Genomic DNA, 18,636 nt, shown 5'->3' on the forward strand with positions numbered 1-18,636 from the left:
TTGGCTCATTTTCATGTCAAGTGTTAGTGCTTAGTAATGTGCTTCTGGTGTCAAGGGCTGCAGTTGTTGCCATACAGTTAAATATGTTAGCAACCATCAGCCATGCAAAATAACTTCTGTATGGCTATCAGGGTGGCTAGACCAGTGGTGCCTAAACTCTTGGAATACTTCAGAAGCAATAAACTTTTGTTTCGTTCCCCCCATAACTCATTTTTCACTTAACTTGGATCTTAGTCACACAGGCTCAGAGGCCTCCTGGCAACTTCTGGTTGCTAAGGAAAAACATAAAACATTTACTTTGTAGGCAAACGGTCTGTGATTTATGTCGTATTCTTCAGTTTCACAACTGCTGCTCAGCATGTATTTGAACTTGTTGGCATCTTCCCTGGAAATTTTAGGTGACTCCATCAATCTGCTGGTGACCAATACAATTGCAAATGGGTTTTTTTTTTTTTGCAAAACCTCTTTGCGACCAGTTTTTATTAGCAATAGCAAGCAACCTCCAGCACCACTCACCAACCAGTCTGGTTTTCCTTATCATGGGCTCACTGATCGGTCTTTAGGTCTTATTGCGTGACTGGGGCCTTAGTTTGTTTCCCCGTGTAGTCATACATACAGTCATATAATCATTGTGGGGGCTTGTGAAGTACGAGAGTTGGCTATTTTCTGTCATCCAGCTTATGGTAATCTTGAAAGCAACTAGACTTCTTTAAATGGCCTGTATTTGTATAGCGCTTTCTAGTCCCTAAGGACCCCAAAGCGCTTTACACAACCTGTCATCCACCCATTCACACACTGGTGACGGCAAGCTACATTGTAGCCACAGCCACCCTGGGGCGCACTGACAGAGGCGAGGCTGCCGGACACTGGCGCCACCGGGCCCTCTGACCACCACCAGTAGGCAACGGGTGAAGTGTCTTGCCCAAGAACACAACAACCGAGACTGTCCAAGCTGGGGCTCGAACCGGCAACCTTCCGATTACAAGGCGAACTCCCAATTCTTGAGCCACGATCGCCCCTTTAGGCTAAATGAGTCCAGCTGCCTTCTTCTTCTCAATATATTATAAAATAAATTAAAGCGCTCTGAAAATACTACGAACAAGAGGTCACTCTCATAGAGATTGTTGACAGTTTGCAAATGCTGTCTGACAAATTGCATGTTTCCTCATTTTGAATGAGTCTTTTAACAAGCACAACTCGAGAACAGACTCAACTGGCTTCTAGCTGGTTATATAGACTGCAACAGAGAAGTGATTTCTGACAATTTATCAAATGCTGTATTATCAGAAAGAGACTGGATTTAATTGCTGATATATATCAGATTGATAATAAATTAATATCAGTCTGAGGTCAGACTGACTCGGTTTTATGTTTTTTGACAAAACAGCGAAACAATAACTGAAGTGAGATAACTTTATCTTATGAGATAAAACAGATATTAACAGCTTAACATTGAGGACTTAATTTACAGTAGAAAAAAGGTGATAAATGACGTTATGACCTAGGACCATTGTTTTTGATTGACAGCCATGATATGTATCAAAATACTCAAAATTACAGTGAGAAAAAAACCCCTTACTTGCCAGTTAAATCCTCTGCTCCTGTCAACAGATTCATTCATATAATTGGGTTTTACCAGTGCAGACTTTAGTTCTTTGTTTTTTGTTTTGTCTTTGAGTCTTACAATGCATGCTCATTCCCCTGATCAGCACATCTGTGTAAACCACGTTAAGACCATCATCTGAATACATGTAAAGTATGAGATCGTGACTTTGATCTGACTTTGTTGGTACAGCACATCTCTCCTCGGCTCCCGCTCCAGTTTAACAAATATGTAATTTAGACACCGGGTGCGTCCTCGGAGTTCAGGTGGTGTCATGGAGCGTTCGAGAGAGAGAGGATATGAGGACACACCTTCATATCAAACACATCAGCGTCTTGACACCATTGTGAGTTTGAAAAATGGTCCCATATGGCAGCGCTCTGTTGGTAGTGTCAATGTGGCCAAACAGGCTTTTCTCACCCTTGCCTCAGCAGATGTCACTGTCTGGAGGCAGTCCTCTGCACTCCACTATCATTACGCAGCATAAAATCTTTTGTCATAGATTCAGCACGCAGCTTGTCAACACATCGGTCACTGCTCGACTCTCAAACGTCAACAGCATAACTATCTAATTATATCTAATTAGAAGCTAGTCCGAAGGTTTCTTTTTTTTCTTTTGCAAAGTAAGGTCATCAGTTAATGCTGTTTGGCTCTGATAGCACTGGTGAGCCTGATAATGATATTACTACACGGATTCTGTCTGATTGCTCGCCTAGACCAGAATTTACAGTGTGGAAAGATAAATAGAAAACGGCACAGGCGCGTCAGTGTGCGTGCACCACTTTCCAGCCTGACATTAGTTGTAAGCTCCTTGAGAGTGTGACCTTTTCCATCTTGAGTTGATAGGTGCACTAATCTTTCCAGCTTTGGGGCCTCTGTAGGTCCCCGTTCCTGGGTCATCGAGCTAAGTGACAAGCCATAGGTTGATGGAAAATCCATAGCATTACTGCCATACATTACTTTTATTTGATTGGGCCTGTAGTGAGCATAATGCAATGCTGAGGTGGGGGGTGGGAGCTGGTGAAGTAGCGTGGCTCCATTCGGGTCCAGGGATCATTTGTAGCCCCCACCACTCACCGGGCTGCGACAATGATGTATAGCTCACGCCTGACATCCATAGGGGCGACCCTGTGAGTGCTTGTGAGTGCTGTAAATCACTCGCGGGTATTGATTTTCCATTAGAAGTCAGCCACTCTGAGCACCTCTGACAGGGTGCTCACAAACACCTCCCAATGTGTAATAGGAGGTCATGTGACTCAGGGGGAGATAGCTTCCAGGAAGTGTTTGTTACCAGTTTCACCTTATAGATGTCAAAGCCAATTTGGATTACAAACAAAACACTCGCGCACAGCCGTATAATAAAAATCATCACTTCTTTCCTGTTTCCTGGAGTCTTGCCCAAACTCTAATAAGCATCTGATATATCGCTGGAGCGGTGCAGTTGTTATTGGTACACTGAGTGAGGTGTCAGCACTAATGGCGATGTGTGAGCGTCTGTCACACCCTGCTGTACATACATAGAGATCTGCAGGCCCATCCCTGCTTGTAGATGAAGAGGGGCCAGCGTTACGCGTGTGGAACAAGCTCACTAAGTGCCTTCTGCCTAAATTAGCAAGGCACTTTGTCTTGTGTAAATATATTAGCATGTCACAGAGTCGAGTTAGGAAGAATTGTAGAGGCCCAGATGCCAAGTCATATAGGTTTTTACGCTTGGATAAATGATTCAAATTTAGCTTTGTTTATTGTGTGAAAATGGGCGTGCTGCAGTTATTGTTCTGGATGTACTCCACTTAAAAAATAAAATGAAGTGAAGCACAACTGTTTGTCCTGTTTGCTCTCTTTTCACCTGTGCTTTTTTTTTCTCTTACGTTGCAGACAGTACAGTCGCATAAGCCTCACTTCTTGGCACTGCATTGTCAGGAGGTGGGTGGGAAGAATTTCGAGGAGTCCATGTCACACGTGGATAACTTTGTGAAGTAAGTGTTGTGCTCATAAATTTGTCTGATTGGTTTTTGTAGTGCTATAGACCGAGCAACAGCCCGCTGCAAAATTTTAGCCCTTTAGGTCATTTCTCAACTTTGTCGGGGTAGTTTGAACTTTTTTTTTGTTTAGATATGACCTGGTGTGTTCTGTCCCTCAGAGAGCTGTTGTCCAGCGATGCCTTGAAGGAATACAGCAGAGCCCGCGTCTACCTCGATGAGAACTACAGATCCCAGGAGCATTTCACAGTGAGTCCCGTTTGATAGATTGTAAAGGCTGCTGTGTGGATTTACCCCAGTTGTGAAAGCGCTCCTGCCTCATTTCCATCTCTGCCATCCCCTCTCTCTCGTCCCTTGTTTTTCTGATGGTTGCCTTCTGTTCCCCTTTTTCTACCTCACTTATTCTCTGAAGTGGTCGAATGATGTGTATCAATGAAAGAGATGCAGGAAATGTTGAGTTAGTATAAACATGGTAATGCAGAAACTTTAACAAAGCTGATAAGCACTTATACTTATTAAACAGAAGGAGTAAGAAATATTCTTGGTTAATTTTTGCTGTTGTAGCTGTTTAAAAAAAAAGATCTTCTACTTTTCAGCCACAATATCAATCGTATTAAAAAAAATCTTGATTTCAGTGGGTGGCATTTGAATGCTGTAAGCAAACACTGCCAACTTAGGGTGTAATGTTTTCTTGCATCAGTGCATAAGTTGATGTCAATCAGTCAATGCAGCTTAAAAGGCAGTGACAGCTTTGACTGTTCACTTTATTTTCATTGGCTCTCTTGCATGAATTACATGCTAGTGATGATTGGATTTCACCGGGATTATGCTAAATGCTATATATACAGTATTGAGTTTCCTTGCTAGGAGGCAAAGGGCCATTCCTGTGCACTCCTTCAGCAGTACATGTATGATAAATACACAGAAAAAGAAGGATTGTTTGTTATAAGCTTACATCTGTTGTGATAGGGATGGCTAACCAGCTCAATCATTTGGTCTGATTCTATTTTTATTGTTCAACATGAAGATTTGGTGCTGGATTTAATCATCTTTAATACACTTAGGATGTGTAGCCGCAGAACAGGGCCAACGCAGCGGGATAGAGAACCATTCACACTCACACATTCACACCTACAGTGATTTAGAGTCACCGGTTAACCTAACCTGTGCATGGCTGGAGTACCTGGAGAGAGCTCACTCAAGCACAGGGAGTAGAACTCCATTAGCAGACAGTTTGTACCCTAAAACTGATTAAAAAAATTCTCATTAACTTAGCTTGAAGCTTAAAAGTTCAGTTCAGTTTTATTTATACAGCACCAAATCACAACAATAGTCGTCTCAAGGCACTTTATATTGTAAGGTAGACCCTACAATAATAGTACATTCAGATTAAAGTGCAGAGAGGTCTATTAACGCATAGTGAATGAGAAAGGTGACTGAAGTAGAAACACACAATGCATCACGGGAATCCCCCAGCAGCATACACCTATTGCAGCATAACTAAGGGAGGATTCAGGGTCACTTGATCGAACCTAACTATATGCTTTACTATATGCTTTGATCCACATAACCCCACCACTGCCACCACCCGCTCTTTACACATTTCATATGAATTCTAATGCTATCAAGAACATTTGATACGTGTCAGTGCAGAAGCATTTTTGTGATAGGTGACTGAAACGGCACCACAGTATCCTCCTAAAATAGGACACTGTGGTGGCATTGCTGTGTTTGTTTTCTGTAGATAGAACATGAACTAAAAAGCTGTCGCACACCATGTGGTATAATTGTTACATATGAGCTGAGTCTGTGGAAACGGACAACCGCAGTGCCTGGTTTTGGTTTGATATGAGTGCATAAATGAAAGATGGAGTGATGCAGCAGCAGCTGTGACACAGCTTTGCACCTGGGTTCCTACAGCCAAGTGTCACCTAATGAGATACATGACACCCATGTTGTTAACTGCTCACATTGTAGGAGCAGCTTTGCTCAGTTTTCCTAACACCTGCAGTAAAAGCAGATGACCACAAGATGGCAGTAGAGATCTGGAAATCAGCTGAGCTGAGGCTGGAAGTGCATCGGGAATGTTTCAGTACTGATTAGTAAATCATAGATTCCTAAACATGAGCTGGGATTTATAAACAAAGCACATTTCAATCAAAAAAGAAAAAAAGTGGAGAAATTGTCCTGTTTTGTACATGTTTATAAACATATACGACCCTAAAATCGACACTTATAAAATAACCTTTCTTCTCAATGACTCTTTCCATGCGTCCTCCTGCTAAACAGCTGGTGACCTCTAGGTGGAGCCAAATGCTCAATTGTAACACCAGCAGCAGAGGATTGAGTGCTGCTCTCTCTCCACATACAAGCATGTTTTATGTTGTAGCGTTATGGCTGATAGTGACCAGGCTGCAGGTGCATCAGATGATGATCTCTGCGTTCCCAGGAGATTATGTAGATAGACTATGAAATAACATATGGATGTTGTCCAGTTATGGACCGTGCCCCCAAACCCGGTTTGCCTGTGATCGTTGCCTGCGTCTATCTTGGATCTCCTCAGTACTTTGAGCGTTATCGCCACGCTACACTGCACCTCCACAAACGCTCATAAATCACAGCACCCACTGAGTCACATTTGCTCTTTTCAAAAAAATATTACAAACACTGGCCTTTCCAAAATCTAATTATCTGCCATTTCACATAAGCGCCGCTAATATCCCAGCATTATGATCTGTTTATTTAATGGTGTTTGTCTATGAATTAACCTTTTTTTCTTTTCTTTTTTTTCTTCCTTTTTTGTATTTTAATTTTCCTCAAATACGGACGGCAGCTTGTGCTCGTCTTTGTGAGTCAGTCAGCGGAAACAGAAACATCTGATGTGCTTTCGATGATGTTGATATTGAAATCCTGGCAACAGTAAATATGAATAGACTCTCCAGTCTTTCTCACACAGGGCTTGCCATTTAGCTCTGATGACATCACCCCTATTTGTTTTCTCAGTCTTCGATCTTTTTTTTTTTTTTGTTCCCTCCTCCCTGTGCTCTGGGGATAATTGTTTGTTGTCTGCCCCGCCTGTCAATTTTCAGATAATGTAAGTGGGAACACATTTCTGGGTCCTGAGATTCCACTCGGTGTGAGTGTGTGCGGCTGTGTTTCCTGCATGCACCCGTGTATGTGTATGCATATATATGTGTGTGTTTGTGTCGGGTGTTTTTTGGGACTAGACGAGTGACTGTTTTGGATGATTTGTGTTGTAGCGTCACAGGTGTATGTTAAAGGCCAACATGTGTGTGTGTATGTTTGAGAGTGTGTTTAAGCTTCATTTCTGTGTCTCTTAAAGAGGGGAATGCAATTTATAAATGCTTTGACATGAATGCATGGAGCGCCATAATAACACGGTCAATTTATTTTCTTGCACTGATTGATTTATTGCAACTTGATGATTCATCTACTGCCTAAATCAAGAAAATATGTTAGAAAATTTGAGTCTTTTCTTCACGTTTTTTAGCCATAGTCTGTACTTTTGCTTTGTTAAAGTGAAACATGTTAATATGCTCCTTTGAATAATGGATGGATTTTTCCAGTAAATAAGTAGAATATTAAAAGGTAATAGTTCAAGTCATAAGCATGAACACAACCGATGAAATGTAAAGAAATATAAAGCTAAAAAAGAAATGTTCAAACCCCCCAAAATCAGAGAAGAAAGGCAAAAATAAAAATGTCAAAGCCTAACTGAGCTTTTTATAGGAAAGACTTGGCTTTTTTTGTTTTTTCATTTTCATAATTCATTAAAATTATTTAGATTCCAGTCCACACATCTCTAAAAGTATCTTTCCAGTAATTGCTAGATAATAGCACCGTGTAACACCTGCATGTCAAATCTGAACAATGAGAAGCTGGGCGAGCTGGTAGCTCCTCCTCTCCTCCCAGAGGAAGGCGGCGGTACCGGGGAACAGCTTGACTGACATGTTCCCCCCTACGGCTGAGCCCCGGCCTGGTGTTTTACAGCCCCGTTAAGGTATACAGCAGGTAAAATGTCAATTAGGAAGACCCGCCCTGATAACTCAACTCCCAATCCACTTGTTCTTGGCCATTAATATTTATCGTAGGCCTGGCCCTGGAGCTGCAGCCCATGTCGTCTGGAGTGACGTGCGCTGATGCTGATGCTGATGCTGCTGCGTCCCGACACACACTTTGCTCTGGTGTCTCTGCAGCTTGCACAGAAAGGACACCTACCGCAGTCACACAAGCCTAATCAAGCTGTCCACACAGAGCAGGCACACGGCGCCTCCTCAGCCCTCAGTTGTTCCGGGGCATTTTAATGGGAAATTAAAGGCTTCCCTCATGTCTGTGGTTTGCAGGACAGAAATGAGAGCAGAGAGTAGAGGATAAATCAGGCCTGGTGGTTTGACAGGAGACCGCTGTCTCTTTTTATGTTTTGTTTTAGCACTTTGTCCTGCATTGTTTTTCTCTTGGATTTGAACGGGAAGGTGAGAGAAATCTGCCGTGTTTGCATAATTTGATCAAGTGTATACAAACTGCAAATGGTGACCAAGCAGAGGCAACATGAATCCACCATGAATTAGCATGAATTTTAAATACTTTATATTGGAGTGGATTTTTATTATGATTGCATTAAGTGTCTTAGTTTGTTTGGAGTAAAGGAGCAAAAGTTCAGTTTATGGCTTCAGAGTAAGTCTTAAAAACGCCAAGGTTGAGCCCTCTCTCAGGTAAGCCAGGATTCTGACAAAAATACATTTACATTAGAGCCAAGCTTTGCTAAGTAGGACAGGATGACAGTGGAAGCCTTGGGTCAAACTCCTAATTTGTATGAAATCTAATTTCATATGTATATTGCATTTGAAGCTGGGCAGCAGGGTGTAGTTGTTAGCACTGTCACGTCATGTAAGAAAGCTTCTGGGGTTTTAATCTGCTAGTCGAATTTGTGGGGGCGGTTTTCTGTCTCTGCTCAAATATCCTCCCACCATCCATGCTTGTTAGGTTGATTGAGGATTCTAAATCGCTGTATCAGTGAGTTTGTGTTTGCATATCCGTCTGTCTCTTTGACTTTGTCCTAAGACGGACTAACGACCTGTCTGTGTTTTACCCCGGACAGACGGGAATAGACTCCAGCACAGTGCAAACCTCTGTTGGGGCACAAAGCCACTGCAGTATGGAGTGTATGCCCAGAGGAGAAATACTGGGTGTAACTAAGTTAAGCGAATATGATTTATGAACGGAAAATAAACAAGCAACAGTTTGCTGATGCTATCGTGCAGACCTTTTTTTGTCTGAAATTCAACTGGAATCTTTTTTTTATTGCTGCTAATTAATGAAAATGCATATGTGTGGGTGGGGAAGGAGGCCAGAAGCTCTTTTAACATTTGAAGATGGGTGGGCGAAGTAAGGTTTCCAGAGCCACTCTACAGGTGGGTGTGGCTGTCATGAATCGATGGATGAATTTGAAGTAAAAATGAAAATGTGCGGTAAAGAAAAAGATGAAAAAAAGGAAGCAGATAAAGGAGAAATAGAAAAATAATTTGTTTAATGAGACAAAAACAATTTGAATATATTATTGGGATTTAAAAGTGTATATTGTGACTTTTTACTGCGTTTTGGATTTGTGAAACCTGATGGTGCTTTTTGGGGGATGTTTTATTGATAGAAAATGGTAAGTTTGGTACGACATGGAAGTCAAATCTAACATTAAATCTAATCTGACCACCAAAGATACCCAAAGATACAAATAAAAAAATTGCCTCAGAGTCTCAGCTCAGTCAGTCTGTGTTTTGGGGTAGGCTCAACTAGATCCTGTTGCAAAGGGAACAAAAAGACTACTGGAAAAAGTGGATTGTGAAACCAGAGCCTCATTATTTAGGTAAAGGAAATGCTTTTGAGAGTCAAAACCCCACGAAGCTAAAGTAAGAGTCCCAGTTTTATGCAGAGAAAACCCCACCTGAAGCAAAGCATTAACGCTTTTATTTCCTGACTTTCCTGAAGTTGCATTCAGATTCCTGGTTGGTGAAACAGCCCTAGCCTGTTCATGTTCCTGCAGAGGTGATTCCTTAATTCTTCTCCATGATGCATGCTGTAATGCAATCATCAGTCCTTCTCTCCTCAGGCAGGAATTTATGAACACTTAGTGTCCGTCTGTGCTGACAGGGCTTCAGTTTCACTGTGTTTATGCCGTTGCCCAGAAATCCATGTCACTCACATTTATTGCCTTCCTCTTTTTCCCTTCTTAAAAAGAAAAAACAACTTGATCCTATACCCCACCCCCTGCTTTTTTATGAGGACACAAACTCAGCTGCATATAGAGATTATATACTTTCCAGTTAAAGTGGGGTCACAGAGGAGGGGTCTCCATGTAGAGTCTGTTGGTTTTGCACACAGAGGTTAACTAGCATCAGCATCTACCCTCCTCCTCCTCCTGCTCTGCCTCCCTGCTCTGTGTTTAAAAACGCCGCAGCGGGCACATAAGCAGGTTAAAATATTGCAAACTAAATCTAAGAGAGCTCTTATTTCAATATGGTGAGAAGTACGGCACCGACTGAGGCCACTTGAATGGAGTAGATGTCAGCTCGGTAATATCGCCGGGCCATAACTCTCCGTGGCCATCACTCATACTCTCGTGGGCAGACATAAGTGCACACGCGCACACAAACACACACACACACACACACACACATGCAGAGCCAGATAAACACAGTGCAAGCATGCACGTAGGAGAAAATAAAAAAAGCACACACACTTTGGACATGCGTTGAGCGACAATCAATGAATCTGCCATCACAGGTGAATTATGATTTCTCGGGAGCGGGCCTTCTCTCTGTGAAAATATTTTGACTGAAAATGTAGATATAATTAATGGATTGTGTAAAGAAGCGGAGAAATTGATGCATTTATTACAAGAAGTGAAATCTGTGGGGCAGTTGAGCCTTTACCCTCCCGGATCGCTGCGGCACTGCTCTCACACACACACTCACACACAAACACACTCTCTCTGATAAAGCCAAGCATCTGGCCGAGGAGAGTAAATCAGTTGAGGTGGCCGTGTTGTTGTCCTGTGGCGGAGGGTGGCATGTCGTTGTGATGGTGGTGGTGAGGTGTCTCCAGCCTCAGATAATGATGTGATTCCAGCATGAGGCGGGCTGGGTGTACCTCACCGCCGTCCATTATGATGTGCAGCCCCGCAGCCACCGAGGGGGCAGAGTGAAGGTGAGCCTGTCATATCGATCTTTTTAGTGCTAAAATATGAGCCACTTTACTCTGCTCCCCAGCGCAGTGATGTGAAAAATAATAACTCGGACCCAAATTAAAAATATTGATCGCTTAGGTGGTGTTGAGAGCAAATAAACACCCTCTGAAGGATTTTTATCCCCCCCACTCCTCTCCCACCACCTTTCCCCTCCTCCCCTCCTCCCCTCCTCCCCTCCTATCCCTGTCTTGTCCAGGGAAAGGGCTGGGTTAGAGATGGAGGGGGAGTGGGGTTGGTGGGGCTCGCTGAACTGTAAAAACATCACTGCGTCTTGTTGCTGGTAGTCTTCATAACACCCACCTCGCAGACTCTCAGTGCTCTTTATTGTTCCCGGACACAAATCAGCAGCAAACATGTTTTCAGATACTCCCTAACGCTGATTGATCGAGTTTTGACTCCATAATCTGGCATTAGCTCGGCTTCATTCAGGTATCTTCCCCCCCGCCGGCCCGCCACCCCACCCACCCCCGCGAGTCGTAATTTTTTGCACATCCCAGCTTGACTTTTTTATTCCTTCTCCGCCGTTAACAGATGAGCTGACACGGGGCCATCAAACGGGTGGGAAAACAATTGCCACAAGGTTAATTTTATTGCCTGCTCCATGCATTTGTGAGCAGGCGGGAGGTGTCCTCTGCCCGGGTCCTGATGAATGGCTGCGCCGAGCGGGCAGGAATGAAAATGAGAGGGGAGAGGCCAGGCGCGGGGGAGCCAGAGTCCCTGCCGCTCCCACCTGAAATTGAAATTTTTTTTTTCTGACATGCTCAGAATTGGTATTCTGATATATAAGAGAGGCGACGTTCCATTTAGTTTGATGATGAAAGCCGTCATGTGTCCCACTCAATCGCTTTTTACGACTTCCACTTTGCCTCGTACATCCAAAGAAGGTTAATATCCGCACACCCTAAATGGCGGATGTCAGATTGTCCGGAGTCTGTAGGAAAATAAACTACTTAGTGTGTCTAAATGCTGTCGTAATACTTGGCCGTCCTGGCCGCAGCGCTATTGATTGTCTACAAGGACGTTTGTTCTGTTTTGGGCCTGAAGCGGGATGAATAGATATTTGATGGAGCGTGGAGAGCGAGGCCGCACCAGCATCTGCATCTTGCTGCTGTGTCAGTGGGGATGAGAGCCAGGGCGTTGGAGAGAATCACATGCTGCCTGTTGACATCAGTGAGAGGGAGCGGGGCCCGGAGCTGGCGATATCTCCTCTTCCCCACTTGAGCCGGGTCCTCTTGCTGAAAGCTCACTTCTGTCTGCTGGCTTCAGGCCCTCACTCAGCGTGTGTGTACGTTTCAGCTGTTGCTCATATAGGGCCATCTCCAGGCAGCGCTTTGTCCATACATATCGATTCTTCCTCCTCCACCAGCTATAGTTGCTCCATTTGCATGGCCCGGCTGACCCAAGCCGTCAGTGGCCATTATATCCCCATTAGCTAATCTCTCAGCTTTGATTTCCATAATCCTCTCCCTATTGAAAGCCCTCACAGCTCTCACAGACCCACTCTCTGAGGAGGAAGAAAACAGACCCCCACTCAGCCCACACACTCCATTCTTCACTAACATGCATCACACACTCAAGCCAGCATTCGTATACTTGGCGTAACCACTATGATGATGCCCCATTATGCTGTGTTATTCACTTATAATGCTACATTTTGGCAACAGCGGAAGTATTAAGATCAAAAACCACAATTTGTACTTACGAGTGCATTCTTTAACACTTACACTATAATAATAATAATTATTCACCCTGTTAGGTTAGGATGATAATGCTTTTAGAAAAACAAACTGATTTTTTTGATGTTTTAAATGTGTGTTTTTGTCCCCTGATAGCCACTTTTCAGAAGCCAAAATCACACATTCTGATAGGGTTAGTGTTAGGGGTACTATTACTGTGTAACTGATCAATGTGGAGTTAATTTAGGCAGTTTTATTTGTATTTTTAATTGGTAAGTATAGACACAAATCTAAAAATTTGGCATGCAGTGTAAATAAAAAAAACAATGATTTGCAGATCTCATAAACCCATAGTTTATTCACAAAAGAACATATACACTGATATATTTTAATATTTTATTAAATATATTAGCTTATTTTGAATTTAATGGCAGCAACATCCCATGCAACGTTGAGATGGAGTCACCAAAAGGCTGGAAATATAAGTGGTACTAAACAGAAACAGCTGGAGGAACACTTTGCACCCGGCAGCAGTTCAGGAACATGATTGGGAGGATAAAGAGCATCTTAGAGAGGCAAAGGTTCTCAGGGGTAAAGATGGGCAGAGGTTCACCAATCTGCAGAAAACCTGACTACATATTGTGGAACAATTTCAGAATAATGTGCCTCAACATAAAGCCACAAAAACTGTGAATATTTCATAATTTACAATAAATAATGTTATTGGTAGATTCTGGGAATTCTAGAAATGTCCATGTGCGAGGGGATGAGGCCTGACTTCCTGACATGTTTATTGCTGAAAACAGCCCATAGGTCTTTCAATATTCTAATAGACTTGTGAGGATTGTATAACCAAAAATGTGGCAGCAAGTGTGAAGCTCTCTTTTCAAACCTTTTAAAAAATGGATTATAAAGACACCTTTTGTAATTTTTAACTCTATATTTGTATTTTTGGACTTAACTGGAGTAGTTTTGCCTGACTCACAGCTCAAAATAATCCATATTCACCTTGGTCCAGCCTCTCACTTTATTCGCAGTTTAAAAAAAGCTGTTTTTGCTCCCTTCTCTCTCCATTTAAGCCAAACTTCCTCTGACACATACAGTGAAGTTACAGCGATAGATTTAATGCTCTAGTTAGCTATCAGCCTCACCTCTCCTCATATCCATCCCAGGAGCATCTGCTCCTTCTTTCAAAGAAGAAACATCCAGTGTGCCAGGCCAGACTGACCTTAATCACCCTCAGTGGAGTTCTCTTGGAGTGATTGGTTACATTGATCAAAGAGGACCTACTACCTCAAACCCACACTCCACCCTTGACACCCCACCCCCACCCCCCTCCTCACCAAATGAGCTGATAATTAATAACAGCTGGCTCTGCTAACACCAGTCAACAGACAGCATGATGGATCGGACATCTTGGATGCAAACCAATACAAAGCCAAGCTTTTCTCCATCCTTCTTGAAAGGCCCCTGGGTGTCCTTTTTTTTCCTCCAGCATGATCAGGGATGCATAGTGTCACCCACCTTGCTAATTAAATCCTCACAGGTCGCTGGTGTTTTTCAGCAGGGAGGCTTTCTATCTAGTAACTATTGGCACGTATTTAATAATTCATGGAGTTACATCATCTGAGGACATGGTGTAGGATTTGTGCTGTACTGTTGCAAACTTTGTGGTCACAATTCATTTCATTTCACCTCATTCAGAGGAAATTAGCTCTGATTTTTCAGCATTCGATTTCCACTAAATGGTGATCACGTCGGATAAAGATGACGCAAATTAATAACAACTAGCTCTGAGAAAACTCTTATCATCCATCTGAAGGAATCGCACCACTGCGGGACATTTGCTGCTAAATAACAGCAGCTTCAAGCGGTTTCCTCCTCCCAGCTGTCACTGAGGTGGTTCAGCCACAGTGACAGCCGCTCCGCAGAGTCACTCAGTCTCATGACAGCTGTTTGTGCCTTTTTTTTCTTTTTTGCATCTTTTTGCTGAATGAGCTGAGCAGTGACAAACGTATCCGTGACTGATGTACGCCCCCGTGCTAAAGGCTTCCTTTTAATCACCTCCTCTTGTTTTGTCAACACGTGATCTGGCAGCCACTAATTGTGAGATATGGGTATTTTTCGGGGGGGGGGGGGTGATTTTGTTAGCCGCTTCATTAGCCCGAGTTCACAGCGCATGACTTTTGCATCCTTTTGGAATAGGTGTATAAGTTAAGGGATATGAGGAAAAGGAAGAGACACAAGGTGGAAGGTGGAGCCCATATTTTTAGGCCCTATCAGAGCAAAGTGATAGCTGGACTTAGAAGTGTGGCAGTTGGGCCCAGTGTGGCCCCTAACCAGTGCAATTGGATGTAATTGGTGGATCTGGTCTTAAGAGGGAGTGGAGGGTCGGCGGCTGTTGGCTGTGAGTCTGTCATAATAACAACCAACAATGTGATCATTTCATTTCCTTTTCACTTACACATCACCTCACACACATGAAACAGGCCACAGAAACACACACACACACTCTCAGGGACAAGGTTAACGTTGGGCCCCATTTATTTCACTCCAACAATGACTCTAAATAGCCTTTCAAAAGCGGAGTGAGGAGGGAGACAAAAATAATCCAATCACACAATTACTGCGAGGCTTCATTCTATAGTTAAGTGCATTTTTATTGTGTAACGTTTCTTTTTTTCCTCCCACCCCTCCCACAGTCTCTATTTTTCCTGCCTCGCTCAGCAAGCGTTCTCTCCCTGCCACTTCTCATCTAATATGGCCATAATTGGGTTTGGTTGCACAAATCAGATTTCAGCAATTGGGTTATCCTCCTCTGAAATTGGAGAGATCTGTGGGCCGGCATGGGTTGAGAGTTAATGCGCTTTTGTTAAGCCCTCCTTTTGGTGGCCGTGGCGGCAACACTGGACTGTGCCACTTAAAGCGGGCTACCTGTCACTGCGGACACTGCTCCGAATTTAGCCTCTCTTTCTCTCCCCACCCCCCAAAAAATCCCACTTCCCCCCTTGATATACATGCACCATTTATCCACATCCCTCACCCTCTGCTTCTCTTCAGGCAAATAATGACATTTGAATCGAGCATTAACAGGCTTAATTACTTTAAAATTGTCATTTTAATTTACACTGATATAGTATTGATCACACAAGCAGAGATTAAGGCCCTCAGTGGAGCGGTTGATGTGGAATTAAACAGGGTCGGGTCCTCCTGGGGCCCGCCTGGCCTGTCCTGCCGCAGCCAGAAGAGGAATGACATCCTCCCTCTAATGAACTGGCAGCATGCGCAGACATGAATTTCAGGCCCCGCTGGAGAAGGAGGGAAATAATGGGGTTTGGGGAGCCATGGCGGGTTATTCATTCACTGCCATGCACCAATTCTCCTGTGATTCATCCCCAGACCCCCCAGACCCCCACTGCCTGTTTGCCTGCCACATTCAGCTCGCCTGACCTTTCTTCTGCCTAAGTATATATATATATCCCTTCTGTCCTTTGGGATCACCAAGTCCCCCTACCAGGTGTCATGTATAGACGGAGAAAGGAGCACGGGGAGGCATTAGAGTGGTAGAGGGAGCCGGGTTGAGACACCTGCAGCGAGCCACCAACACCTCCCTCCCTCAGCGGCGGTGGAAGTGGCGGTCCGTGATTCTCCTTCACATCCTCACTCGCTCAGTGGCCTGCCTGACGATGACGACGCTGTCACTGGGAATTGATCTCCTCACTTGAGCCCGGTGTCACGCACAGCTGGTTAATATCAGGGAGGGGAAATCGTTACATTAAACTCAAGCAATTTCTCTCCGGTTTGGAGAAAGCCTGCAGCTCCTGTGGCAAGCACCCTGTTGTGGAGTAATTAAAGCAGAAGGAACAACCTCTTGACACCTTCCTCCAATCAACACACTTAAACAGTCACATTGCACACAAGTGCTTTTAATGACGGGCTCTTACAGCAAGTGGCAGAGAAGAACAAAGCTGACAGTATTTTAATGCATTAGCTGTGCTTGGCATGAGACAACTCCTCTAAAATGAGTGTACATTTTTACCCACTTTTTTTCACTTGAATGTGTGGAGAAGGCAAATGTATAAATCAAGTTTGGGCAAATTATTTAGATGGCACCAAATCACAACGATAGTTGCATCAAGGCTCTTTATATTGTAATCTAAAGACCCTACAATAACAATCAGACGGCCTGCTGTGAGCAAGCGCTTGGTGACAGTGGGAAGGAAAAAAGTCCTTTTAACAGGAAGAGACTTCCAGCAGTATTTAAGTGAATAGTGGAGCAGGAATTTTTAAAAAAGAATAAAAAGATAAACAATTTGAAGAATAGAGCACAGCATCAAAGGTGCTGTCTCAAACTATGGCTGCTCACAAGCAAAAGCTTTAACATTTATGAGCTATTCCCTCTGTGACATGGATTTAATAAAGTTGAGCAGGAAGTTAGAAGCGTGTAGGCTGTACGATGTTATTATCTAGAGTATCATGTCTCCTCCTCCTGTGTCTGTCTCCATGCTACCTCTTAGCTCGGTCGTGATTACAATTGGAGGACACATTGTGAAAACAAGGCTTCTGCTGGCACAGCTGAACTAGATTTTCTTCTTTGTTGGTGTCCCAAACATTTGTTCTGGGTGTACTATCGACTCAATCAGCGCATCCCTTCACACTGCCTTCCTGTTGTTTAGTTTGTAGGTGTAGGTCATAGTAGCAGTCACAACTAGATGGTAAGATTAGCTTTTGCAGGTCAACTTTGTAGCTGTCTGATTGTTCGACACAGGACTGCTGTGTTTGAAGCCACAGCCAAAGATGATCCTTTCACTTTAGTCAGCTTTTGTCTCAAAGTGTGCTGTGAATAATTGCCCTTAGTTTCATGTGCTTATTCATAGTCGGGTTATCAACTACAGTAGAGTGCTTTTGTAATGCCTGTAGATTGGAGGGGCAAGCACTGACTTGAAAGTTAAACAGCTGCTGCTACTCAGTGAGGCCAGCAATGAGAAGAATCAGCCTATTTTATTAGAATATTTTTATTGCTTTAGATTACCATAGAACGCCTCTTCAGAAGCCGTTATATTGCTCGTCTCAAAGTCACCAGCCTTTTAAATAAAAAATGTAATTTTACCTCCCAGAATTCAGGAGTTGCTGGTGGCCGATGCTGATTAGCGCAGCTCGGTCTGTGTTGTGTTCTCTCCTGATTGTCTCTAACTTTGTTGTTGTCCTCCACTGTGTGCATGTCTGCAGCTGTACAAATTACTTACGGAAACAGGTACATGTCATGAAATCAGCCAGCGATGGCTTTTTGGCAAAGGTGAAAACAGAACTTAAGGCTTCGCTTGGCGTTGAGCCATTTTAACTGCCAGCATTTTCTAAAACAGCATGAAAGGTCCAGTGCAGATTTTAAAAAAAGATGGGGGGGAAGATGTTTTTGAGGTCCTCAATTGATTGCATTAGCTGCACCTAGATATCACGAGGTGGAAGCCATCTTGACGATGAAGGCTAAACAAAACAACAACCTCTCCTCTCTCTCGGCTGACAACTCCCAGTGACGGATATCGAGATGTCTCCAATACACGTAATGGACTTGGCAAGACCTGAGGTGGCTGGACTCGGGTCTTCTACTGCACTTTGTCATCCAATCACCTTATTCTAATGCTATTGCATTGTTTAGTCAACCAGCCGTCCATTTACATCAACCCATAACCACACAGCCACACCACAGGAGCACTTAATAGAATTAGCAGGTATTGTGCAGCACATTTTAAACACATAGACCGTTTTAAACACACGCACGCCAACGCACTCGCGCACACTCAGTCACTCCCTGGGCTCATGATCCCCTGTTTGCCGTCAGAGTAATGGCATCCCAAGCTCTGCATTCAGCGTTTGCCTCTCGCCTTTAACTTCTCATAACTCTATACTCTCCCCACTGCGGACAGTTTATTCACTTCTTTTAAATGTCTGGCCAATATTATTGTCATGTTTATGTTATGTACTACATATTAATAGCTCGTAAGGCACATTTGTTGCATTATTAAATCATTTTTCACTCGCTCTTCATTAGGAAACAGGAAGCCGAAGCTCTCAGCTGAAACAGCCGGTTAATTATAGGCCTCATAACTTCCTAATCTG

General features: G+C 43.5%; 1 protein-coding gene across 2 annotated transcripts in view; it reads left to right on the plus strand.

Moving 5' to 3' along the window:
• The window catches only part of LOC116318505 (inositol polyphosphate-5-phosphatase A), a 147,267-nt gene that overhangs the window by 50,380 nt on the left and 78,251 nt on the right, over positions 1-18,636 (plus strand). For both annotated transcript variants that reach the window (XM_031737515.2, XM_039621383.1), the window contains 2 exons: positions 3,479-3,579; positions 3,744-3,831. In XM_031737515.2, the coding sequence (XP_031593375.1) occupies positions 3,479-3,579; positions 3,744-3,831 (189 nt within the window). The remainder of the gene's footprint in view (positions 1-3,478; positions 3,580-3,743; positions 3,832-18,636) is intronic.

The sequence above is a fragment of the Oreochromis aureus genome, linkage group 13, assembly GCF_013358895.1.
Source record: "Oreochromis aureus strain Israel breed Guangdong linkage group 13, ZZ_aureus, whole genome shotgun sequence".
Taxonomy (NCBI): Eukaryota; Metazoa; Chordata; class Actinopteri; order Cichliformes; family Cichlidae; genus Oreochromis; species Oreochromis aureus.